This window comes from Corvus hawaiiensis, chromosome 2 (genome assembly GCF_020740725.1).
Source record: "Corvus hawaiiensis isolate bCorHaw1 chromosome 2, bCorHaw1.pri.cur, whole genome shotgun sequence".
NCBI classification, from domain to species: Eukaryota; Metazoa; Chordata; class Aves; order Passeriformes; family Corvidae; genus Corvus; species Corvus hawaiiensis.
The window spans coordinates 26,120,847-26,148,186 of NC_063214.1; the positions used below are offsets into that span (position 1 = coordinate 26,120,847).

Sequence of the window (27,340 nt, forward strand, 5' to 3'; positions counted from 1 at the left end):
GTCTGATCTTGTCTTGGGTCTTTCTGTGTTGTTCTGTCTTCAGTGTTATAAACATAGACATATTAATAGTATCAATAAAAATATAATAATTGCAATAATCATTATTATTTACTGTTTTACACTCCCTTGGGAAAGACCCTGGTTATGCCAAGTGGTTCTGCTGTGACTCCAAGGGGATGGTGCACAGTTTCAGACCTAAATGGCTGTGGCCACACATCACGCTCTCTGTGTCTCTCTCACAGTCAGCCAAGACAAGTCAAAACAGGCAAAAGGAAAGAAAATAGACAAATTTCCGCATCCATAGCAGCTGGAGTGAACGCCAAACAGATGGGCTCTTCCACCCCGATTATCCTAACCTCCTAAATATAGAAATACAAGCTTTTTTTTTTCCCCTTCTTTTCTATTTTTTTATAAATTTAAATTACCCGAGGGGGTGGTGTTAGCTCACGCTAGGGCAGTGCTAACGAGTGCAAATAGAAGTCATCTGCTGACAGAGTCAGATCGAGGCTTCTGCTCATGACTATCCCCCCACCCTGCCCACACACATTTTTTTTCCATTGGAAGTGTGGGGAATGATAGGGGCTGAAGCCGTCCCCTCTGTGGGATAGGGGAATATGAATGTGTGCATGAAGAGGATTTTATTTCAAATTCTGTCAGTAGTTATGCAAATACATAGAGTAAATAAGCACCAGAGAATATGGTTAAGAACTACATGTCCTTGCCTCCTCCTGCAGATGGTTTGGTGAGTAGATGGAGTCACTGGAGGAGTTCACAGCTATTTTGGTTATCATTGCACAAGCATACTGATAGATACGGGGTAGAAAGGTGCAGGGTCTGCTTTTTATCACGTCCCAACTTGCGTTTTTTTGCAGCATGCAGAGAGATTGGAGGGATGTCTTCTGGCAGCGGGCTGGTTGTGCCTGAACAGCCTCATCCTTTTTGTTCTGCAGTAGTTGACATCAGCAAAGCAGCAGCAGGGCAGTGCTTTGTGTGATTTTTTGGACTTCTTTTGCTGTACTGGAGGACTTGGATAGGAAAATTCTGGTTTTTTTTCCAGTGGGGAAACACACCACCTCACCAATGCTGTGTTTTCCATTCATCTTTCAGATTACTTTTGCTCTTTCTTGCCCTGGGGCTGAATTTTATACCTGTTGTCAGGCTTTTTTTCCATGACCAGCCTTGGAGAGCAGGTGGCAGGAGGAGGTGCTGCCTGCACAACACAGCAGAGGAGTGTGAGGCTGTGTCTGATCCCTGCCCTGTTCTATACTTGCACAGGGCAGAGTGCACACACCTGGGTCTTGCTTTCTCCACCTCTAGGAAGGAAATGAATTACAAGGGCTCGTTTCTGGATGTTTCAGGATGCTGTCAGGCAAAACCATTTTGTTGGTGCTGTATTACTGTTATCACTGTAACCATGAAATAAGATATATAATGAGGATAAAGGTTAGGAGCAGAACTGCAATGTTTTTCCCTTGTCATTATGTACAAGGGTGTGTTGTGCTCTGTGGATGTATCTGTGCTACCATCAGACCAGATATACAAATAGACCATGTGTAAGACTTCAGAGACTCTGTGAAGAGGTTCTTTATCTTATGGGCTGCTCTCCATGTGAAGATAGCACATAGCTTATCAAAGCTCCCAGAGCTCATTTTGCTTGTGTGCTCATGCTCTCCTGCAGAAACTCAAATAGTTGCAACCTTAACCCCAGGTGCCAGAGTGCCATATGAACCTTTGGGTTTTATAGGATCTGCATCTTCCTTGGAGGTCTCCCACGTGCAGGAGAGGTCGACAGCTTTTGAAGGAGGCTGGCTGGGGAAGGCACGGAGTTTGCACCGTTGAAGAAGGCCTCTAAGAATAAGTTCATCCAGCAGCTGGCAGGGTGACAGAACTGCAGGAAATCCTGCCTTGGGGCAGAAGGATGAAGCTGGTGCTTTCCTGAGGTTGCAGAGCAGGGAATTGTTACCCCATGTCTTTTCAGGGTAGAGTGCTTCTCTGGTTACGCTGAGGTCATGCAGAGTAGCGTTGTCTGGACCGTAAAGCACACAGATGCTATAGATACCAGGTAGTGAGGCGGGAGCAAATACACCTGGAAGCTTCCCCTGGAAACAGTTTGTTTTTAACGTGGTGGGGCTCATTCCAACGGTAATAAGCCCTGTTGGGGCTGTGCTCAATATTTGCATTGCGTCCCCTAGAGCCTGGGTCAGAAAAGGGCTTTGCAACCTGGATGCAGTGCCAGACCAGTGCTGGCTTCCATGCATTTGCTTAGGACTCAGGATAAGCTCTCACAGATACTGCATATAAGGGATCACAGTGAGAGGCACCTAATTGGCTTTGCAGGACAGGGGCTTTGGCATGGTTTCTTCACTCTGATTCACGAGTGGCTGTATCAAACCTGGCTGGCACAGCACAGGGTCACTCGAGCATCTCCGTGCTGTGCACTTGAGTACTCCTGACCAGCAGCAGCTCAGGGGTGCAGGCACACCCGTGCTGGCTCTGCACACTGCCTGCTTGGCAGAACTGCCTTGCTCCGGCTTTGAGCCACTGCACGCTGGGTCAGTCCCTCCCCGTGGCTGCGTCCCATCCGTGCTGCTGGAGCCAGGGCTCTTCGGGCTATGCTAACCCTGATGGAGCCACCACTGTGTTTCTGCACCCAGGGCATGGCTGATCCACAGCCAGCTTGGATCATTGTCTCTAGAGACACAAACAGCATTTTTAGGTTTTAAAAAATAATCAGAGGCTTGTCGTGCTGCTTGTGTTTAAGGATGCCTAGTTATTTTCAGTTATGCTTTTCACCTTTTCTTGCCTCAGTTTCACTCTTGGTAAATGTTGTTAAAAGTTCCCCTGGTTACAGTTGTTGCCCCCTGAGTAGCTGTGATTGTCATTATTGTTATCCTGTCTTTGCTTTGAGACTTTACTATCTTGAAAGGATTGAAAGAGATTGCCTGGAACTTTCCTGTCCCTGGATTCTGGCTTGGACTGACTTTGCATGGAAAATTTTACCCCCTCTCTCCTATTTTTTGAGAATAAGTCTGGGAGGGAAAATGGGCTCCTGCATGTATGAAAAGGGAAATGTTTTCTTTTGAATGCTTCCTTTCCACCATGTTGTGCAGCCAGGCCTCGAAATGCAGCAGAAGGGTGATCTGTGTGCTTTTTGTCACCTTTGAGACAATCTACATGAATTAGGCTACATAAAGAGCCCTTGAAAAATCAAATGTGATCGTCCATGTGCTCAGCAGAAGCAACATAGAATTCATTGAGGGAAAAGCCTTTGCAGCTTCTTTGTGTAACTGGGACAAACCCACAGCTCCCCTACAGACACCATAAGCTGAGCTGGGGGTGGCCTCTGTTGGAAGGAGCAGGGAATGGGTGTGTGTCTCCCTTACCTGCTGGGGAGACTTCCTTTGTCATACTTGGAGGTGGTGGAGAAGAAAGCCACCTTATTCATGTTCAAGGAGAGAGGGAGCTGGTCAGGAAGGTGACCAAGGCAGGGGTGCCTGCAGACTAAGGATCATGGTGAGAGCGGGAATGCACTGAACGATGGGGAGAAGAAGGGAGGAAGAGGATCCATATGGGACTGAATGGAGAAAGAGTCCCTGGGAGTGAGTCACATTAATGGGCTTTCCCCCAAGCCTTTTCTGCTGCAGGCTGCACCAGCTCTCTCAGCTTCTCCTGGGGGAGACTACAGTCATGCATAGGGATTGAAACTGGGAGTGGGGCTCTTCTTTGTGAGGGATCCTTTGGCCTGATGAGGCTCAGAGGAGAGGGGTGGGATGAGTCTGGGCCTGGCTGGTCAAGCAGACCCATGTCACATCCCAGAGGAAATGAAAAACTAGAAGAACTGAGCACCCTGAAAACCTCCCCAGAGACTCAGCAGTTCTATCTTCTGGCTCGGAATTGAAGGTATACCGCAAACATAACCTACAGTCACACACTAATTGCAAAGCCAGTAAACCAGAGGATTAGATATAGGCTCTGTTTCTGTCTATCCTGGAGGCTGAAAGAATCAGGAAGAAACAAAAGTATGTGATTTATTTATTTGTTTGTTTTAGTACATAATCAGCTATATTTTAGCAGTGCCAGTGGATATGGCATCTGTTGCCATTGCTTTTCTGGCAGCATCTGGGCTGAATACCTGAGCTGCGTTGATACTTGAGTGATTAGACAGTTTGTTTATAAACTACCTTGATGAAGGCTGGTACTTGCACCACAGAGGTTAAACAGGAGGTGAATTAACATAATAAGAACGTAATTATGATTAATAATGGCTATATTAGTAACAAGAAGCAGCAATGAATTTTCAAAATTGGGATAGTTTAAATTTCTGCACAGTAGATTGCCACTTTCGTCCTTTCCCTCCAGGTATATTATATTTCTGAAATGTCTCCTGTCCCTTCTGTGCTGACACATTGTTTACCCTGGCAGGGGTCAAAAGGTGCTTTTGGGGCAATAGTGCTCTTCCCTGCTTTTGTTTTTATTCAAAAGAGTGGAAGTTGAGGACAAAAGGGTCTCTTGGCTGGATGTGATGTATATTTTGTAGCAGCTGTTTAACCCAGCCTTTTGCATGGAAAGGACTCACACTCCCTGAACTTGGGCCCCCAACCTACAGTAACTTAGCAGGCTTTTGCTTAGAATCCATAATTCAGAAACAAGATAGATGGTGTATTTCAGGGGTTGGGCAGAGCACCACCTATACAGCATGAGGGAGACTGAAGCTCCCAGAGCACCTTCCTCCTGCCTCTCACAGTACCTGGGGCTGCAGCAGCCTGACTGGAAGCGAGAGGTGAAGCTGGTCAAATGGGGCTCTAATAGCGGATGATGGCACAGCATTTTCCCTCCCTTCCCACTCGCACTTCTCCATCGTGGAGAAAAGGCACTAAGGCCTGTGAAACATATGCTGAGATCACCATGCCTTGTCAGCTCCAGTGAGCTGGATCCTGCTGCTCAGTGGGGTCTGTAAATACTCTTTACTGTGCAGGGAAGCTGTGGGGTCTGGCTGTCCTTGTCTGCTTGCTCCTAAGTCTTTGTACAGGCAGGTTCAGTTGCATAAGTGTTTGGGAGATATCTATTTGCTGCATGGCATTCCTGGGAGGAAGGAGGAAAATTTTCTATTTAGCTTTCTTGGTTTCTTGCTGTCGGATTATGACAAGACACAGCACCCTGTGGTCAAGGTTACTGACCACATCAAGAGCTGGTGCAGGCAGACTAACTCTCTCTCAAATGGAAAGGGATTTTTTTCCTTAAATCATTCACCAAGTGTTTGTGAATCAAGAGTAAATAATTTTCAAATGGATCATGAATTGAGAGTAAATAATTTTTTAAATGGTGTGTTGTGAAGCAATCACAGATAGTAAAAGGGCTAGAATGGACACCAAGCATTGCCTGGAGAGAACTGAAATGCTTTCTCCTACAAGAATCAACAGCAGCAAGTGATCATCTTCCCCTTTCCTGTCCTCCCATCTCCAGATGCTTTACTTGCACGTAAGTAGCCATTGAATATGTGTCTGGTGTGGCTCTTAATTCCTTGGGGAATACACAACTGGAGAGAATGTTTATTTCTCTGCAGAGCACATTAGTCTTTCCCAGTATGGAAGCTTAGCTTTTTAACCAAAGCAACCTCCCTCCCACCTCAGTGAGCCCTGAAAAGAGGTACTTTTGTTCTGTCTGTCCATGGCACTTTGTACTTTATTTTAATGGTTTAGATAAAGACTTTCTTACCTACTGGTGGGGTTGGAGAATGGCAGACTTCTGGGAAAATGAAGCTTCCCTGTGTTTCTCCAAAGTTCTATTTCCAAGTATGTTCCTGTTGTCCATTAGAAAGCTAAGAAACAGAGTGAATGAGAAATATAGTGAGCAATTACTTACTAAAGTGAAGGGAGAAGGTAAGCAGGACACACATGTTTTATTTGTTTCTTTAATCCTTGCTTTTTACACTTCCATTTTGAATATCTCTCCTGTGAATGACATAGGCAGTTCCTGGCAAGCCCCAGTTAAAAACCAGAGTTCTGTGTATCATTTCTTTTTTCTTGTGGCCTGTGATCTTGTCCTGTGATAATTGAACTTTGGAGTAAGTCCCAGTGAATTACTCTGAAACTACAGCACCAAGGACAAAAACCAATACCAAACCCCAACTTTTTGTTTTTGCTCATGCCCAAGATAGGAATATACCAACAAAAGGTCATTTTTAGGTTCTGTCTCTTTCCAGTGTCCTGGCTAGACAAATCATGCTTGAGAAAGGGATGCCATCAAGACTAGGGGAGGAGATATTTCGCTTCCTGGTCAAGCCTGATCCAGGATGAAGACTGTGATGAGGAGAGAGAAGTTGACCTCAGTTGCTGGGCTCTGTAGGGCAGCTACTGTCTCCCAGGCTCTTGTTGGAGTTTTTCACCCTGGAGTAGAAAAGGCTTCAGGGAGACCTTGGAGCACCTTCTAGTACCTGAAAGGGGGCTGCAGGAAGGATTTTTTGCAAGGGTGTGTAGTGGTAGGACAAAGGGTAATGGCCTCAAACTGAAAGAGAGTAGGTTGAGATTAGATATTAGGAAGCAATTCTTTACTGAGAGGGTGGTGAGGCACTGGCACAGGTTGCCCAGAGAAGCTGTGGATGCCCTGTCCTTGGAAATGTTCAAGGCCAGGCTGGATGGGCCTTTGAGCAACCTGGTCTAGTGGAAGGTGTCCCTGCCCATGGCAGGGGGACTGGAACTAGATGATCTTTAATATCCCTTCCAAACCATTCTGCGGTTCTACCTACAATTTATTTTGACTGGTAGCACCACAGAGTAGCATAAGCACAGCTGTGAAAATAAAGCCACAGGTTGGCTTGTAGAATTTCCTGTGATTGAAGTAATAATGTCTCCTCTTAATTAATTTAATTCTGGTTAAATTTATTGAGTGTTTGCCTTGATTTATTCCATTGCTGAATTGCTCTCTCAGATGGCTTGCGTGAAGAGCTGCTGCATTTTCTTGCAGACTGGAAAGGTGTGCTGTAATAATCCAACACAAGTTCCTGATGATACTACCCCCCTCCTCTCACCTTGCTCCTCTCCTCCTGCGGGGGAAAAAATTTGAAAAGGAAGGGATGGATTCACAGGTTCTGCTGTTTAAAGAAGAGCAAGACATTTCTTGGAACTTGATAACCATTTTTGCATTGAGTTATCAGCACGTCTCTGCACCAGGCATGCTACAAGGCCATGAACACAAGGCCTTATTCCTTGGAGCTGTTACTTCTCCATGTGTAATGCGGCTTGTTTGTGTTTGGGATGTGTTTTTGGGATCATGGGCTTGTTTGATACCTAGCCTTACCAGATTTGCTTCTCATGGGCAAGTTACACCGGGTGCTCCCTTGCCTTCACCGGCAAAGGGTTTTGTTCTCCATTGTTCTCCCCCTTCCAGCATCCGCTTGTGCTGTGTATGTGCTGGAGAGCGTCTCCCCCCTCCTCCATCCCTGTGCCCCCGTATCCTTTTCCCGATTCAAAGTCTCCCAGCGATCTTCTTGTTTGTGAGGAGCCAGCAATCCTCCTCCTCCTCCCGGCTGGGTGCAAGGCCCTGATTTCCATCTGAATAGCAGGCTTTCTGTTGAGGCTTCCCCACCGCCCCGGCAAGCGAACAAGGAGCCCACTGTTCCCGGACGGGATGTTCAGCCAGCCCTGACGTCCCCGCTGTCCTCAATGCGGCTTTTCAGCCCCTCCACTGAAGCCTGGGGCGCCGGGCTGGTGGGGGACAGGCTCCCGGCGCTGGGCAACATGCCACTCATTTTAAGCAGTCCCAGCCTGTTCCCACTTCTGCCTTTATGGTCTATCAGAGGCTTGTTTGACTTGCAGCTGGTTTTCGTGCGGCATCGGGGTAATAAAAAAGGGAGGGATAAGTCAGACTGGAGTGGTAGCAGGGGATAGGATGAGATAGGGTCTTTTGCCAAAGGCCTGAAGGATGAGCGGGTGTGTGCATGGGGCTGAGCCTGCATCCTGGCCAGGGCTTCTGTCTCCTTAGCTCATGCTGACTCCTCAGGTCAAAGCTGACCTGTGCAGTGTTCCTGAAGTTCCCTTCTGAAAAACACATCCTGCCATCCGGCTCTCTGGATTGGCATTTGTTTCCAGACATGCAGGTGCACCTCCCCAGCACCAAGGTTTCAGGCTAGAGGCAGGACAGAGGAGCAACAGCTGACCTCCTGCCCTGGGACCACTGAGCCTGGGCAAAGCCTCCTGCCCCATCCCACCACTCAGAGCATGTTGTCAGGACTGTCCACAGGGAACTGGTTGGGTTTGAAGCACTGGAGTCTCATTACTACAGTCAAATGTGGATGAGGGCTGACAGCCCTCTGCTAATTTTTTTGAGTTTTCCTTCGGAAAGATGCTGGTGTGTCATGATAGATTGGCCTCCACCATGGGGAAGCTTCACTTCCCAGTGAGGTGTGGAATAACTTGACTACTTCTCCTGCTGCTTTTAGCATCCAGGAGCCCATGGTGGCATGAGAAACCCCAACCAGCAAGCCATGAAGGAGATCCAGACATTGTGATGTCCCAGGCTGACTGTGGCTGCTGCTTTTGTGAATCAGTTTTTGATTTTTGTTTTTTTTTTCCCTCTGTGGGCAGAAGTAAGGGATTCCAGGCTTGTTTGTGTTCTTCCCCAAACAGTGTCACACTGATGACATTTAAATTCAGTGGAGCAGGCACAGAAGGGGCAGCAGCAGAGCAGGCTTCCCTCTCTGCTGCTGTAGGAAGAGCCAGCTGGAGCGTGGGGACAGTGATGAGGCCAGGCAGACCTCTGCCAAGGCTGGCAGCAAACAAAGCCCACTAAAACCGGTTACAATGTGTTAAATCGCTAGTTCACAGCAGACACGAAGGAGAAACCTTTCTCTCCCATGTGTATGGGTAAATTGCTCAGAAGTAAAGGTAATGTTTGCTTTTAGTAACTTAAAATTTTAATTTAGCTGCACCTCTTTTTAGCTTTCTTGGTTCTTCCACTGAGTAATGTTCATTTGTTGCTTGGGTGCTGAGTTCCTGCAGTCCTGATTTCCCTTTTTTGGATGAAGACCCTAATTCAAATGAACTACACCCTTCTGCAGCACACAAATGCTGGAGCATACGCAGGGGTCTGGTGGTCTTACCTTCACCCCCTCAGCTTCCATCTCATCCTGGCAGTCCAATAAGTCTGGTGTGCAGGGGTGGCTCTGAATCCTGCAAGAAATGTAGGGCTCATTCAGGTTGGTGGTGGAGGCTTGGAGCAGATCAGAGACTGTTTCTCTGCTGCCAGCAGAAGCACTGGAAATCCAGCATTCCCCGTTTCCTGGGCTGTGGGGGTTGGTGCCCTGAGTGGCAGTGTGAAGGATGGTGCCTTTATTTTGAACTTTTGGGAGGAGTTATTTGTAATATAAAAGGATGGAAATTAATGTGGAAACTCAGCCACTATTTCTTTATTAGAGCACTTCTTGCTCTTTGCCATGAGGAAGAAGAAAGGGATAGAAAACAAACTGATTAAAAAATGTTTCCAAATTAGTGCTAGTGACAGCGTGCTCTGAGGCAGCTCAGCACTTGGTGCTGTTCGAGGCTATAAGGGCTGGAGTGCTCCTTATGCTCAGCACTCCAGTGGAGCTGTGATAGCTGGCAGCTTCCGTGGACTTCCTTAGGGAGCACTAGGGATGCTAAGAGCTCAGCAGGATCAGACCTTACATTAATATTATCAAATAATGAAGCGCAAGGCGCCTGGAGAAAAATAAGTTTGAGTCCCACTGGAATTCTTGGGCTCCCGTGACAATTTTCAGTATGGAAACTTCAGGCAAGTTTTAACACAGTGAACAAATTGTTGAAATCTTTGTATTTTTGGGGTGTATAGATTCTGCAGCAGGGGACCCTCTTACCAGATACCTTTTGAAAGCTGCACTCCCACTTACAGAGTTTACACTGGTGCAGCTTCTGGAACTTGTTTTGAGTGAGCAGCTCTGGTTGTGTGTAAGAGATAATATGTAACCGAGCTGATCATCTTTCTTTTTTTCTTTCTTTTTTTTTTTCTTTTCATCAGTGGAGTTTGTTGGGAACTCAAGAAGACAAAAATACAGATGCTTGTGTTACTGTAATATTAATGTCTCAGATGAATAGGTTCCTAAATTGTGACATTTAGGAAATAATATCTTGTCTTTTTTGCACTTGGAGAAGACTATAATTTCAGTGTGAATATTTCTTTGTGTTTTTTTTTTTTAATTTATTTTTAGAAGACTGTTTTGCTGGATATTGAGCATGTAAAACTCTGAGATGATGTTGCTATGAGAACCTTCACCATTTCATTTCCAGATTAGGAGTCCTTAGCTATGAGACTGAGGATAGCTCAATTCAGCTTGTTGCATTTTAGTTTTATGAAAGCATCTACACATGGTTGTCACCTGGGTGACTTGGGTGACTCTCAATTAAGTAAAAGGAAATGCAGAAGTTGCCCCACAAGAAAAACCAAACCCAACAGTTTCCCTAAATATAAACCCCTCTAAATCCAGCTATAAATATGGTCCTAGAAACAGCTCAGTGTTTTCTCTTGACAGCTGCATTCTGAATTCTTAGAACTTTGAATTTACACTTCTTCTGCTGGGAAGTGAGCATCTCTTCACTCTCATCCCTTCTCAATTCAGCAGGACACATTCACTAAGAAAAGAAACCCTTCCCAAGATGAGCAGACTCTTCAGCTGCACAGTGATACTTGGGTACTTTGACTCAAGGTTATTTACTTTTCCTCCCTTTTAAATTTTTTTTATTATTATTTTTTGTGACATTGGTATCCAGTTTGCTCCATTCTGTGGGCTTTTGGGGTTTTTTGTCCCTTTTACATCCATAAAGAAACAGGGCTCAGGGAGCTGTTTGTTCCTCTTTACTGCATGACCTGCAGTGACCACCATTGTGAGTAGGTGGTGAGGGGAGGACAGCTTACGCCTGTTAGGGTTTCATGATTTTGATAACAGTGTGCTGTTTCTTTCAGATTCAGGTATGTTTGAACAGCCTGGGAAGGAGAGGTGGGTTCCCACTGGCACAGGAGGTGTATTTCTCCAGCACTCCCAGGACCCTGGCAGCAGATGCTGCAGGCTGGCTCCCAGCTCACTCTGCCTGCCATGCTGAAGGGGGGACTGGGAAGCTCCAGAGGACTGGCACTTCTAAGTATGCATCAATGAAGTCAATTTTTCCAGCAGAAGCCATTTCCTTCCCCACAGCACTTTCCTGTCTCTTTTGCAGAGAGGATGCTGTGGCAGCAGCCACTGCTGCATCTTAACAAGTCTGTGCAGAGAACTCGCAGCAAGTCACAGAGAAAATGCCTCCTTTCCACAGGGGTTTAATTAGGCTGTGAATTATATTAGCAGAGGGGACATACTTACCGTGCCATACGGTGGGCATCACTCAAGCTGGGCAGGAAAGGGCAGGAGCCGCAGGGTGTGCAGCAGAGACTGAGCTCTCTGAGACTTGCAAAGGCTGAATAAAGCACAGCACTTGCAGTGGGCACCTCCACTGAGCCTGGTCACAGGCTGCACCACCAGAACTGTGCTGGACCTCTAGATGATGTGTGAGTGCTTTGGCAGCGAATCCTCGCAGAGTGGGATGTGGTGTGGGCAGTGCGTGTGTGCTGCTGTGTCTACTTGTGTGGTGGTCCCGCTGTCCTACGAGGTCAGGCTGTGTTTGAACAGCGTGTGAGGAAACATGGTATTGGAAAGGTTGCTTTGATGCTCTGAGTGGGCTTCATGTTGTCCTCTGAGCCTGTGTTGGAAGACTGCTAAACATCGTGTCATCTGTCCTTTAAACTGCCTCATGAGCAAGGCAGTGGGGATACTGCCAGACAGGAAGGGGGGACATTGGCTGAGCTGTGTTTCAGGAGGTATTTTCCTGCTTTTTTCTTTGCCATTCTTCACAAAGAGTTAAAACTGGATGACAAAATAGGCAATGGATCCTCCCCAAAAAATGCCGTCCTCAAAACCAGTAGTGATTAGAAGGAAGAGAATATGCATGAACTTAAGAGTGTGCAGAAAATGCCTGGTCTGGTTTATTCTGTGCCTGAAGGCTGAGCAAGCAGCTCTCAGTGAAATCATATACAAGTGCACACACAAGTGTGCACACACACAAACACAGAGCTCTGCATTTGCCAGTAAAAGTGCAGTAGCATGCACTCTGCATATGAAAGATCATGTCTGTGCTAAAGGTGCATCACCCAGGGGGACTTGTGCTGTCAGGGACTACAAAGGAGAGAATCACTGAGATATATATATATATATATATTGCTGGAAAACATAAGAGGTTGCAGAAGCAGAACTAACTGTGCTGTTTAGGCTTCTTTTTTACAATTTTATTTATTAAAATGCTCTAGATGCAGAGTAGCTCTTCTCATTATTTATAACTGTCGCTACCACCTTGAAATGAAACTGCAGGCACTTTGATAAATGTGGTGAAAGCTTGTCTGGTGTCCCTGCCACTTCTCTAAAGTGCCTCCTGCGTCCTCTGCTGAATTGCTGTTTCATCAGTTTGGACAGCAGTGTTCCTCAGCAAATTGCAGTAAAAGTCTAGTTGCATCATCCCGTGCTAATGGAAATGGAGCAGGAGGGAGTGAGCATGTGCCGTGAGCATCCTGTAAGTGCTAGGCAGAGCAGGGGCAGGAGGAAGAAGACAGCCCTGCTTCGCCCCACTCACTTCTCCATCCTGGTGAGTTTGGTGGGATAAAGGCTCCTGTTCAGGGTTGCTGTGAGCGTGCTTTTCTTTTGCCTTGTGCTGACTGCTAGGATGTCATTCCTGTTTGAATTGCCTGTGCCAGAGGGCAGAAATTAAGTTGTTCCAGCCTCAGCTCCTCCTTCATATCATCTCACTGCCCATGGTGTGGAGAGATCAACTGATGGGCTGTACTGGGGCTGTCCTGATGGCTGAGTGCAGAGAGCTTTAGAAAGTCTTGAAGAATGCAACTCCCCTGGGATCAGAGAAGGTTAAAATGTTGACATTGAAAAATCTAGTGACCAAAGCAAAGGGAGAACGTTTGTTTAAAACAAACAACCAACAAACAAGCCAACCAAAAAAAAAAAAACAAACCCTGGATCAACAACAACAAAGAAGAAGCCTCTCAAAACCTTGACTTCTCCTTTGAGCAGAGGGACTTGCTCTTAGATCATCTTGCTAAGCAGAAGCTGCACTTGTGCTGAAGCAAGCCTGCCAGGATGATGAGGCAATGGAAAGCTTGTCCTACAAGGGGAGATTAGAAGCACTTGAACTGTTTAGCCAGAGGAAAATGGTATGGGGAGTATGAGAGTGCTCTGTAAATATGTTAGAAGCCAAACAGTGTGAAAAGGGAAGAGTTTTTAAGGCTAAGAGAAGGCGTTTGCAATGGTACAGGCCCCTATAAATCAATTGTGATAATTTAGTCTAGGAATTACAACACAGTTTCGTACTGTTAGGTGGGGGAAGTTTGGAAAGCAGCTTCCAAGCAGAACAATGGGAACAAAATGCCCAGACAGGCTTTAAGATGAGTCTCGATCTGTCTGTGAAGGGGATTGTATTAAGAGGACCAAGCTCTGTGTGCCAGTAGATTCTGTTCTATGCTGCTTCCTGTGTTTCTAGTCCCACATTATTCAGGCTTTGTGTACGAGATATACATAAATAGAAAGCATGGATTAAACCGAGTGGTTTGCAACTTCAAACTCATTTGTTGTGGGGGGGTATGTGTTCATTTATTTTGGTTTTTGTCTTTTTTTTTTTTTCCCCATGGCTCCTTTCAGGGTGTCCTTTTGACGTGAATATGCCACAGCAGCATTTCGCCCAGTGCCCAGGTTTCCCCTTCCTTGTCCTCAAGCCGTCTCACTTTTGTGCAAGCTGTTTCCACCAATGCATAGCACAACTCAGCACTTTTGGGGGCTGAAAGCTATTTACCAGCTAAGAGGGCAAGAGTACAAAACTATTTTCAGCGGTGTGACCCACCTTGGCCAATTGGATTGTGTCTGGTAATCCTATTTGGTGGAGATGGGTTCATGTAACCTGAAATAGTTGCTGCTCTTTGCCTTCACCTCTGGCTCCCATGCCTACACAGCAACAGGGTTGTGGTGCCTGTGCTGTAAGACCTGACTTCCAGAGGGGAAAAGGGTGATGTGAGTGCTTGGGCTGAAGCTCCCTTCCAGGAGGTTGTCCCTTTTTCCCCACTGGTGCCCATGGGGTGATGTCCTTGTGCCATGATGTGAGGTTGCTCTCCACCCCTGTTGAATCAGGCATGGATGTGTCTATCTCTGACCTTCTAATTACAGCCCAGGCACCAGCCTAAACCTTGGCTTGTCCCTTTGGTGAGGAACAGTACTCTGGATTGCCACTGCAGCACTTTCATTTTCGCCTGCACTCCTACCTCCTGATGGTCGTGTGTATCCTGGAATGGGCAGGAAAGAATTAAGTCAGATAGAAAAAAGGATATCAATAGTCTCTTAATTCATTTCAAATGTGTAACATATTTCAAAGTCATGAAAAATCTATTGCCCAAATTAGGCCGAGAATAGATATTGCTATTTAGCCCAAACTTTCCAGACAGGATTTGAGGCTCTAGGGTTTTATTGGTGCAGTAACTAAGCAGTGAACTTGCAGGATCCCTTTTTTCCCCAGTTTTACTTTGAGGAAAGGATTGTGAAGTTGCACTGTCTACTTCATCCTTATAGCTTTGCACCTTGTTGCCACTTTTAGCCCTGTTTGACAGGAGTCTCCAAAATACTGCATTTGCAGTATTTTTGAAGTCATCAAATCATACAGCCAGATTAAGAAAGGAAACCCTATTGAGGAAAAGGAGGTCTATAATGTGAATTTAGGTAGAGTATTAGGCATAAGAAAATCCAAGCCAGCAGGCTGCAGGAATCTAGGCTTCAGTCCTGCTACTCAGGGATTCCTTGAGTATTTGGGATGGGGGTGGGTGTGTAAAGCTGAATATCTCTGAGCCTGTACAGGACCACAGAGCAGGAATGTTGCTGAGTTTTGTAGTTACCAGTTATAGCTCAGCTCAGCTGAGGCACTTTCTAGCCTTGATTGCTGCAACTTTCATCCCTTTGATTGATGGAGAGTACCATACACAGAGCTGGGCTCATATGCCTGCCTCCTTGCTCATCAAAAAGGAACAACTGTGGGCTAATCCCCTGGGCAGCCCCAATGGCAATGAGAGATCCTTACCCCTCCCTGGAGGGGTAAGATGAGATGTTCCCTCTGGCACAGGTCCTGCAGGTGCTGCTCAGCCCATACCATGGGTCAGTGCTGCTTCTGGCTTGTGCCTGTGCTCAACAAAGCCATCCCTCTTGTTTCAAGGCATAGAACTTGGAACGGCAGAGGCGTGTTCTCTGGAGGAGTGGGAGGAATAGGAAAGCTGTCTGAGGATAAGGTGCAGTCTGCTATGAGAATCACAGAATATTCTGAGTTGGAAGGGACCCACAAGGATCATGAAGTCCAGCTCTTATGTGAATGACCCATACAGGGATTGAATCCACAGCCTTGGCATTTTGGGTTTATTTAGCGCCAGGCTCTAACCAACAGAACTAAATTCAGGATAATTTTCCTAGCAAAAGCTAGGAAACTGGAGTGTATGGTGTGTCACTAAGTCCAGTGTCAACTCAGGCATGGGGCTTTTGTTGTCATGGGTGCTGGACCAGGCTGAGCCTGACTCCCAATACTGTGTGTGGTGAGCCTTTGTCTGCCCTGTGATGCAGCAAAGCAGTTGGCAAGTGTTGTCAAAGACCAGTGTATGCAGTGCTTTGCACTGCTTTAGACAGTGCTTTTTGTCATGGGCCATTGCAGATGCTGAGTTAAGCCTGGCAGCAAACCCAGGAGGTGGGCCAAGTGTGCTACAAGCTAGGGCAAGCTGGGGGAGCATGTGGAGTCACCCTTGTGGAGTCACAGGATGGGCAGAGCATGGCCAGACTCCTGGCAGTCTCCCTTTGTTTGCAGCATTCAGACTCAGCATTCATTGCATGATGTCTTGATCACTCCAACCTACAGCTTCTCCCTCACCTGCCCTCCTGGCCCGTGCAGCAGCAGCAGCAGCTGCTGCATGGGAAAGAAATGCTTTTCTTGCTACACAAATATCCAGCACTGCAAAATTAGGCTGGAGTTTCTCCCTTTCTCCCTTATCCCAGTATCCTTGTTCCTCTGTTTTTCAGGGATGATGTGAGTTCTCCCCGAGATATTCAGCAGTGACATGTGGTTTATTGTGATTCCTTTTTCCTGCCTTCTCACAAAGTAAAACCTTTCTCTTGTTTCAGTGTTGGCACAGAAAGGGCATTGGATTTGGATCCAGCATGAAGATGAGCAGCCAGCATCAAACCTGGGCGAGTTTATGGAGTAAATAATACACCCAATTCATCTCACTGTGTCATTTGCACTAGATGTCTTGGAAACTAGAGCCTCAGTTGGACAGGAAAGCCTGCACCAACTGGAGTTGAAAGGATCTTTCCAGCCTGAGTGCTGGCATCCCTGGAGGGATTTCCTTCGAGGCTTTCTCAGTTTACCTGGACAACGGTCATAAGCTTAGCCTTTCTTGCACATGCTTTAATCTCATGTTTCAGACTGTCTGTTAGTCATCTCTAGGGTCAGGAGGGCATTTCTCTCTCTGATCAGCATGGCAGATCTGCTGCAATCCGGTTGGGTTTTTTTCCCCTTCTCAGTACTTTAGGGCACATTTTACTTTTTCAAATTTCTGGGCACTTTTGCCTAAGAAGTTCCTCCAGATGGTGAAGGCAGGACCTTGCAGGGTGTCAGTGGAGTGCCTCATGTACCTTCCTGTCCCTGGTCACTCTGCAGTTACAGCTTTGGGTGCTGTCAGGGGCACAGGGCACCTGGAGGAGGGTGAAGTTACTCTCTGTGGGACATTTCCATATTGAAATACCTGTTGCAAGACTGCCAGCAATTATATGGTGTTTTCTGTCCTTCCTTCCTAGTGACTGGGATGCAATTCATCCAAGGACTGGCAGGTTGCTTGCAGTCTGTGGTGGGGATCAGGCTTCCTTGGGGACTGCCACCAAGTTTTCCTGCATCCTACTTCAACTGTAGCCTGCGTTCTCAAGCTGCTCAGATCTGAGGGCTCCTGTGCTCCACTTTCCTCCCTCTATACCCTCTGAATTTTGTTTTTTACCTCATTTAGTTCATAATTGCAGCACTGAGGGTATTAAAAAAACCAAAAAAACAAAACAAAACAAAACAAAAAAACCCAAACAAAAATCTATCAATAATCTGCATTTAGAAACAAGCCTCCAGGGTGTTTAATTAAACCCAGTGTGATGGGAGGCAGCCAAAAGGCATGTGTGGTGTGTGTGTGTGCACAGACAGCTAGGGGAGTGGCAAGTGTGTACATGTGGGTGAGAGAGGGAATAAAAGATCTGGCTAAATGACTCCTTTCTATCCAAGCTCCAAATACAACGTTCTTAAACATGTGACCCACGAGAAAACAACAATCCCCTCTTGAAATATGTGGAGATGCTTGTGCTAGGAAAAAGGTCAGCAGCCTGGCTTCACAGGGCTAGCATGGCTGTAGGTTGGGGTGGCTGAGGGTTTTGGTGGGGAAGGGACATCCCAGCCAACCCTTTCCTGGCAGAGGGGCTGGATTTTCCTGCTGGAATCAAGCTGGAAGGCTGATGGCTCTCACCTATCTTGAAAGAGACAAAAGGCAGGCTGGGAAAGGGATGTGTGGGCTGTTCTTCTACCTAGACTTTGGCTGCTGACAGAGAGGAAGTGGAAAGAGGAATAGAAACAGAGCTATGAGTTTCAACTCCTGTTTTGTCCCTGGCATACATAAAATCGATGCCTCTTTCCTTCATGAACTAATTACCACCTGGATATCATAAGGAACTGATTTTATTTTCTTTTTCGGTTGCTTTGGAAGAGACAAAAAGAGAAACCTGGGTGTACAGGGGGAAGTAATTCTGACCTAGTAGACCTGCCTCTTCTTTTTAAATCAGTTTCATAGAATCATCTATGCACTTTGTCCATTTTTTTTTTCAGCTTGTGTTCTCCATTTGCCAAAAATATTTAGCTTCTTCTTCCCTTTCATTGCCCTGCAGAGTCCCTCCTCATTTGCCTACCTCTGCTGCCCCAGAAAAGGGAGGCACTGGACCTTGGTGCCTGGTGGCTTTCCCTGGTGAGCAGGTGAGAGCCCTCAAGGACAGTTGCCCTTTTCTGGCCAGCTGAGGATGTGAATGGGGCGTGCGCCTCCGGAGCTCAGTGCTGGCTGCAGTGGGTCTCCCAGTGGGCAGTTGTCCTGCTGCCAGTGGTGCAGGCTGTGGGTGCCACAGCTGTGTGCAAAGCCAGCATCATTCTCGTGTGCCTGATGCCCACTTTAAAACAAGGGGGAACAGAAAAAGGGTTTTTGTTTTCCAGCTGAAATAGCTTCAACAAGTCACGGGCACAGTCCCTGTAAATGCAACTGTTGTGTGCGGCCCTGGGATGACTGGCTCTGTTGTGCTTGTCCACAGGGAGCTGTCAGGCCCACAGGGGCTCCTCTGAGCTGGGGATTGGTGAAAGCCAGAAGATGTGGTGGGGGGAAAGGATCGCTACAGGGATGGTGATTTGCCATCCATTGCAAATAGTCTTGCAGCTGAGAGCTTTGCCAAGCATGAGGTGTAGCTGCTGCTGCTGCTGCTGCTGAGCTTCTCAGCCGTATGAGAGCAGCGAGCCCTCATGCTAGCTGAAATAAGAGGAATATTGCATCAAGGTGTTACCTAATGATGGTGGCTTTGCTGTCTATGAAGCCTGCAGTCCTTTGTCTTCCCTGAAATTTAGGTTGGTGAAAATAATTAAGGTGGAAGGGCCCATCTAGTCCACCCGCAGGCGGAGCAGTGCAGCCTGTAACTTTACATTAAGGACTTTCAGCTGCACTTTTGCTGTCAGATTTGGCAACTGCATAACCTTTCTCTTGCTTCCCAGTGAGCTCCATACTGCCTCAATGCATGTGGAGCTATTGTATGTGTTGGGTCATAAGGAAGGGCGGCTGCTCTGTCGAGCTCCTGGTTCAAGCTGCTCCTCCACGATGACATTTCTGTGCCACAGCAGGTCATGCAGGTTCTTATCGGCTCTAATTAATGCTCCTGGCAGTGATGACAAGTGGCCCACGGAAGTGTGAATCTAGTTTAAGGAGACTAAGAAGCCAAAAGAAAAAAAAAGAAAGAAAGCCTTCTAATCTGATCCATTATGCTCAGGCCAAGAGATCAGCAAAATGATCAAGCAAGGAAGAGAAACAACTTCTGGCTACTAGATTTTGCATCCCTATCCAGGCCAAGTGCTGGGGGTAACTGTTAAACGATTGTAGCACACTGAACATCAATCTTGTAACAAGCTTGGATAATACCCTGTGGTGAATTAACAAGGACTGCTGACATCTAAGTGCTTTTCAGCTATGTGTTGCCAGGAATAAGTCTCAGTTCTGGGGGGCCTGAGTCTCTCCTCAATCTGAGTTTAATTCCCTCCCATCTGCTGTCTGCATTTCCCGACGATCCTCGCCCAAGTAGGGCACAGCGTGTGTTTTGTGGGGAGTGGGGATGTGCTGGGCTCTCCGTGGGCTGAAATTTCCCAGGCGAAGAATTTGTGCTGTGTGGGGAGATCCAGGGTCTTTGTGCCCCCGCGTGAGCAACTGGGTGCTGCCTCAGCCAAAATGTCCTGGGAGCCTCTGCTAAGGTAGCTCTGCTGGTAGAACAAAACCATCCAAGCTTGAGCAGTCTGGAGCAGGGGACAAAGGCAGTCTCATTCCCACCTCTGCTGGGGATAATTATCTCATTATTCCTGCAGCCTCCACAGCTTCCAAAGAAAGAGTGACTGCTGTGCAACAATGCCTCTGCTGTAAATAACGCCCTCAGCACATTCCAATGAAGCAGAAGATGGAGGTATAAAGCGCTGTCTGCCCTCAGACCATGCTCAGATTCAGCACTTGGACTTTGGTCCACTGAGCTTTAAGTTTCGGGTGGTTGTTTTTGTTTTGGTTTGTTTTGTTTTTTTTGAAAGTGGGGCAGGGAGCTCTGTGTGGGCTCTCTAATGTTTTATTTATTAAATCAAGGGCATGGATGCATGTTCAGTTTGCAATGGTTGGAGTTGTGCAAGAAGCCTGTGTCACCCTTGTCCTGGATGTGACTGGCAACCTCACGCAGCAGGCAGGAAGGGGAACTTCTGTCCTGGCTATGCCAGGGCAAAACTGGGGAGTGCCACTTATTCCTCCTGGATCTGTCAAAATGAATCTTCATCTTCAGGCATCAAAAATGTCCCCGAGATCCTTGTTTGGAAGGAGGCAAGAAAGACTAGGGGGTAGGAATGGGAGAGGTTTTGCCAAGGTCCATGCAGCCTGAAGAGAGCCAAGGGCAGAACTGGGTGCCATGACTCAGGTTTATTCACTTTGCCTTGTTTAAAAGGTGTCCCATAAAAAGAAATATATGCTGCCATTAGAAGCAGAGAAGTTTCTTTTGTCAGACTTCTGCATGTTTCACTGATCCATTGCTGGTTTATGGATCTTACTGCAGTGCTGCTGATGCCTGTGCCGTTATCCATGGGTGCCTGAAATCTCCTGGAGTATGTTGGGTTTTTTCTTTACTTGTTACGTGAGAAATATCAGGAAGTTGTCTCCCAGGTTTTCCTGGAGGGTTTCTGGAAGATTGAAAAAGTGTATCATGAAGTTTCTTCATCCTTGCCTGAAAATTACATTGACTTTCAAGAAAAGAGCCATTTCGCATAGCATTTGTCAGGCAACTGGTTTTACTAAGTGTTAACATAAAGCAGAAGGTGAGTTTTCAATGTTTCTTTAGGTTTCCTTGCTCAGGCTTCTATTCTGTTGGTTGTGATGTGACTATTTCATTAGCTCACTGGAGATGTCTTTGGCAAAAAATAAGAAGCTGAGACTTAATATTTCTTATGTACCTTAAAAACAGCTAAAAGAGCAGGTGTAAAAAACCCCATTGATACATGAATTTTCACCTAGGCCTCAATTGCAGATCCACAAAAACAAAAATGCAAAGACCAAAGCATCCTTCTCCTGCAGCCCTGCTGGGAACAAGTCTGTTGTTGGCTGGCACATGAACTTTCTCTGTGCCACCACTGTGCTGCAGCTGGGCTGAGGGCAGGGGCGGAGTGAGGTGGGTGTGGGTGCTCCTGAAGGAGAGCAGAGCCAGCTGCAGGGAGCCAGGGCAGCTTCCATCACTTTGTCCCAGGCTCTAATGCTGACTTGCTGCAAAATTTGAGTGCCTCCTTTTCCAACACATAAAGCTGGGAAGGGTGGCTGTTGCTTGTAGTGAAAGGAGTCAGTGTGTGAATCAATGGGGGTTGTGCTCATGTCTCTGCAACGTGCTGGATGGATGTAAAATGTCTTTATTCCCTGTCTGGTCCAAAACCAAAAGCCCTGTGAGGCTGTGCAGAGGAGGGATCCCTCTTCCTTGCAGGCCATCTGCAAACCTTCCTGCCAGCAGCCTCTGCTACTCCCACACTGAGCCAGCAACTCACTGGTATGTTTGGGCTGGCTGGCTCTGGGCAAGCGGCGGCTTACACAGAGGGTGGAGCTTTCTGAAATCCTGGGCCTAACCTCAGCAAGTACAGGCTCTAGCCAAGAAATAAGACTTCTCCATCTTTGCCACACCATCTGTCTTCTTCAACTTTCTGTAATCTTTCAGCTGCTGGATTAGAAATTACCACTATGCGGCCCTGGGCTGAATCCAAAGCAGGGTTCCTCCTTCAAGTGATTCAGGAGAGTAAAGTTCCGCTGAAATGTGGTATCTTTTCCCTCCTCCTCAGGGCCCTACAGGGTCACACGTGCCCACCTTGGAGCATCCTGGATTGGTAGAACTGGATTTATGCTTTGTGTCTTGATGTCTTTTTCCTATGCCATGTGCAGGGGTAGAGGGGATGCGCTCATGACTTAGCAGGACTAGTGCTGGGAGAAGAACACAACTGCTTATTTCTCCTCTGGTCTGGTCTTTGCTAAACAACATGCTCACTGCTGGTGTGCATGTGGGAGAAGTTCTGGGTCCTGCACTTGCTCATTATCAATCTGACTTCCCGGAATCAAAGGAGAAATTGATCTTTCCTGTGTGTTTTTACAAGACCAGATATTTTGAGGAGTAAGACAAAACGCTTCCTTCCCATGTACTGTTTCCAACATCCATGTTGTCAGTGCTGCATGCCTACCATTGTCAGATGCTTCCTTTGCCTCTTCTTCCAGCACCAATGGCATTCTTTCCGCAGGGGACACAAAATGAGGTGGTAAGGCTCAGTGCAGAGCAATTGGTGCATGATGCTGCTGGTGTCACCCATACACTGGAACAGGCTTTGTGCCACAAATACATGCAGGACTCTGGAACACAACAAGGCATCTTTCCTGCTCTTACCCCACTGATGGTAATGCCAGTTTTATCAGGCTGAGTGCTGCTAGCTTTTTCTTGACGTTTCCCAGTTGTATCTGGAAGAGTGTTTAGGGACCTGTGGCTTAAGCATCTGCCAGTGAAGCTGAGGTTATGACACCTGCCTACCTACAGAAGTGCTGCCATGACAAGTGGCACTGCACATGCCCAGAGTCCCTCAGTCTGGAGAAGTCAGTGTGCTGGCTGGGATGGTGGGGAAGGAGGCAGTGAGCCATCTCAGTTGGAGGACCCAGGGAGATTCCTCATGCCGGTCATGAGCCAGCAGTATTGTATAAAGAGCTGGCTGGTGCTGCTGGTTGTAGGCATTATTTTAGAATGTGTTTTATTAATGTTGAAATTTGAACCAGAAGAGGAACAGCTTAGTTGGTTATGCAGTACCAGAAGGAATAGGGAGCCATTAAAATGTATCTGGGTGAGCAAGGCTGGGTGTGTGGGTGCACACAGAGACAGCAGATCTCAGCAGTGAGAAGGGGTCCTTCGGTAGCACTTATTTTTCTGACAGAAGCTGCACTTTTGTTGCTGCTTCGTGAGGTGCAGTGCAGAAAGGATGACTGCCTGGAGGGTGCTGCTGGGAGGTGAAGCTGTGTGCAGTTTCCTCAGGGAAGCAGAATTTCCTTTTGTGAACCATCCCTCTGTGTGCCTGTGTTAATGGTGCTCAGTTGCCACTCAGTGTCATATGTCCCTGCCTCCCAAAAGAACCTGCGCTGTGGAAAGGGAACAGAGAGGGGGAAATGGAAAGATGAGAAGCGGGGGATTTACAGGCTCACAGGGAGGTGATGTGGACAATGCCTACATGAGATACTGCAGGCAGAAGTAAGCTCACTCGACCTTCTGTCTGAGCCTGTGGATGAAAGCCAGCGCTGGTCTGAAAGCCGTGGCATTGCTTCAGTGCAGCACCAGGTATGAGCTCACGCCCCTTGCATCTCAGCACACCAGCCACAGTGATGCAGCTTCACCCCAGCTTGCTCCTGCCCGCAATACTCCAGGTAAATGTACCCATGGCTTTGCAGGTGCCACCTTCTGCTTATAACCCCTGCTCTTCCCAAAGAGCAGCCTGCCTCCAAGTGCATGTTTAAGGGAAGGCTGCTCAGGCTGTCCCCTAAATAAGTAAAATGGCTCTAATGTGCACCAGCTGGTCCCATCACCTTCAAGTGTAATTGTTTAATGTAGACGTTGTACATTAGCTTAGCAACTTGACAGTCATGCCGTGGTTCACACAGGAATCCCAAATATCACAATGCAACCTTCCAGTATGACCATTACTCTTGAACCATACCTTTAAAAATAACAGGCTGAAGATCCCAATTTCTATTTCTCTCTAAGGTTGGATATTCCCATGCTGTGGACACCTTTAGTGTCCTAGCAGACTGCCATCAGAGTGTCAGTGTTTGGGAAATCACTTGCTACAGTAGCTGGAGGATTAAGCTTAGAAGGGATGGGTTTGCCCTGAGGAATGATCCCCAAAATTGCTGATTTGGAGAGTCCTTTCTATACACTGCAGTTGTTTGCACACAAACCTATCAACTGTTCTTCTCCCGGGATTTGCTGTTTATACGGAGAAGAGCAAATAAAGATTCTTCTGCAATTTCAATGGAAGCCAGGGATCTTTTAAGCAGGCAGAGCAGCTACTGGCATCCCTGTTTCTCTGCTGAAGAAATGGAGTGACTGCTAAGAGAGATGTGAGATGTCACAGTTCCTTTTCCTCTGAGGGATGAAAAACACTGTACAGGCATTTAAGCTTCACAAAATCCCCCTGCAAGGTATAAGGAGGAATTTTTTATAGATGGAGAAACTGAGACAAAATGCCTTGCTGCTGCTTGATCCATTCATTACTGAAAGAATTGAGGACAGAAGTTGGGACACCTATTCATAGCACTGACCACAAGGTCCTCCCTCCCTGTCACCTTGGAAGTGACACTGGCCATGCAGCAGTGCTCCTGGGAGGGCTTTCAGTGTCTGCTTTGGTCAGGAGACTATTTTGCAGATGTTCTCCTCCATTCTTGCAATGACATTGCGTCTGACCTGTAGTTCTTAGATATTTTGTATAACCACCCCATTCCAGGTATGTCAGCCCGCAAGACCCATCTGTATGCGCTTGCCATTCCCTATCCCTCCCTGTTTTCAATCTATGCCAGTGCACTGCTTACTTGAATCATAAAAACTCTCACTTGGTGTGGGCTTTTTGTTTACCTGCTTGTGGTTCTGTGCTCCCCTTTCCGTATCACCTTGCCAGCTACAGTGCAAACAAAACCTGTTTGTGGGGGAAGGGAGCAGGCTGGGAATGCCCATCCTCTCGGGGACACGTCTGATCCTGCATGTTGTGAATGAGAGATGCTACTCTGTCCTCCCTTCCTCTTCCCTGCAGTGAGCTGACCATCTGCTTACCTTAATGGACTAGAGATTAGCCCCGGGGTTAAGTTATCAACGTAATTAACCTAGATTTCTCCTCTACGGCTGAGGCAATTTTTACTTGTCTACTGCTCAGGTGATGTTGTGAAATTCAGACGGCTCTCGAGGAACAACAGAAACTGGAGCAAGTGGAGGGGAAGACTTTAGAAGTTTGAAATTACTCTGAAGCCCCCAAGGCACAGAGATAAGAGATGATGAAGCTTGTGTAGGGTCATGTATGTACTCAGCTGTGAGAACAGTATTGAAGAGAAGTCTAATATATTATTAATACTGCCTGTTCCTAACGTGAAGGGCTTTTCAGGTCTGCATCTCAAGCCAGGCAAGACTCTTTATCTCTGTTTATGGAAATCTGTTCCTGGAACGTATGCAAAAAGCTAACAAATTGAAAATATTACATCCCAGTGTTTCTGTCCAGATGACTTTTGTCATCTACCTGTAGGACACTTCCCAGCCTGTGCTCTGTACCAGTGGTTCAGTGACAGGATGTAGTTCCATACTGTAGTCGTGTATCACCAGAAACTCTTTTCATTCTGGCTTGGTATGCTAGAGCTAATGTGACTCTACAGCCATGTGTAGGTGGCTTTTATGCTACATTTTCCTTGACAGTAAAAGATTGCAGTTGCCACTTCAGAGCATCCCTAGCTGCCTTTCCTGCCCTAGATTCAGGCTGTGTTTGTGGATAGTGCTATTGGACTTGTGCACAGGCAGTCTTCCTTTGCAGGGCCAGCGATGGCAAGGCAGTGCCCCAGGTTTCCTAGGGCACCAAGCTCCTCCATACACCCGCTGGGGTTCTTCTGCCTGTGGCCACGGCACTGGGGCCATGTGCCTTTGCACTTGGATTCAGCTTGCCGTGGGTGGAGATCCCCTGCAGAGGCTGTGAGTGTGGGAGCACTGTCTGACCCATCCCTGCGGGCACCTCCCGTGCCAGGGGACATGGCACTCAAACGATCATTGTAATTACCGTCCTGGAAGATTTTAATCCCTTGGTTAAATAAAACCAAAAAATGATAGTGGGAGTAGGAAACTGTAGCCGGCTGGAGGACAGCCCCGCCAGGAGCATCGAGATGTTCGAATGGACAAACACCCGCATCCTGCCAGAGACACCTAATCTTCCTAATGATGAAATTAGCATGCAGCTTTGGTCAGATCCCACCCACACCTCGGTGCTCAGCCCCAGACTTCTCATTGGCACAGAGGCAGGCAAGTTAGAAGGAGTTCAAAGAATAACAACAATGATTAGGGTGCTGGAGGGGAGACGAGGAGTGAGGAAAGATTAAAGCATCTAAGTGTGTTTATCATGGGTAATTGGTGATTAAGGGGGGAAACCTAACTGTCTTCCTGTAATTTGAAGGGTGTGAACTTGAGCGGAGCCGATCAGAAGGGTGGCAGGAGGTGGATGAGTAGGAGTGATGTGATACAGCTCAAGGAAAGAAATGTAGGTAGAATATCAAGCGAACTCCTAATTACATTTTTTGGTCTGGCTTATGAGTGACATTGGTAAGAACATGATTTTTTGGGGGGCATATATACAGACAGAAAAATCCTGGAGGAGAGACCCTCTAGTAGTAAATTATCCTGTACAGCAAGAGCTGGACTACTTGAGACCATACACGTTTTGTCCTCTTCTCCACATCTTTTTTGTTCTTTACAAATATAAATATATATAGGAGGAAACAAACAGCACTAGCACTTGTGATTTTTCAGTGGAGACATGTTGCAAATATTACATTTTCCAGTAACACTTTACCCCACACTGTCACTGTAAAATCTGTCTGCTGTCAAAATGTGGTGGGGTGTCAGTCCTCATGTCTCTTTGATAAGGTCTGGGAAGGATTTGGCGGACATTAGCAGCACCCAACGCCCCCAGACGCTACTGAGAGCAGCTGTACTCAGTGAAATGGGGGGAGCCCTGGTGGGGGAGCCCTGGTGGTGCTAAGTTGTCCGGAGATAGAAAAGCCTCAGACCATGCCTGCGTTGATTTTTGTATGTACTGCTTGGTGTGCACTGGCAAATCAGTGTGCCCATCATGCTGTTGGGCTTGTGCTCTGCTTTTCAGTTTAGGCTTGAAATTGGCAGACCTGTCTTTTTGGGTGGCAGAGACCAGTCACAGTGTAGGGAGGTTCTCCCTTATCTTGTACATGAAGGATTTGAATTTCCTTATGAGGGGTTTGCAAACCCTGTCTGTGCTCTTGGAAGCATACAGGGCACAATGACAGACACCTAATGTGTTAGTCCTTTGTTGTCCCATGATTGTGCCCATGCAGAAAAAGCAGGATCACTCTCCTGACAGACAGGTGAAACATTTACTTGAGTGCTTCTAGTGATGGCTGTGCTGCAGCTTTCTTACTAGTAGAAATTATACCCCACCCCTCCTCCCAGTAAGCCTCCCTACACACTGGGACACTCACTATACTAGGGATTGCTTCCTGTATACAGAATCATAGAATCACAGATTATGCTGAGCTAGAAGGGACCCACTGGAATCATCGAGTCCAACTCATGGCCCTGGACAGGACACCCCAAGAGTCACACCCTGTGCCTGAGAGCGTTGTCCAAGTGCTTCTTGACCTCTGTCAGGCTTGGTGCTATGCC

At 47.0% G+C, this 27,340-nt stretch overlaps 1 protein-coding gene across 4 annotated transcripts in view; it reads left to right on the plus strand.

Annotated features, from left to right (window-relative positions):
• Positions 1-27,340, plus strand: part of IGSF11 (immunoglobulin superfamily member 11) — a 105,732-nt gene that overhangs the window by 15,956 nt on the left and 62,436 nt on the right. Inside the window, exon 1 of one of the 4 annotated variants that reach the window (XM_048294269.1) lies at positions 8,834-8,882. The exons of the other annotated variants lie outside the window; for them this stretch is intronic. Coding sequence (XP_048150226.1) covers positions 8,852-8,882 — 31 coding nt within the window. The 5' untranslated portion in view covers positions 8,834-8,851. Of the gene's footprint in view, positions 1-8,833; positions 8,883-27,340 lie in introns of those variants that run through there. 4 annotated transcript variants of the gene reach the window in all.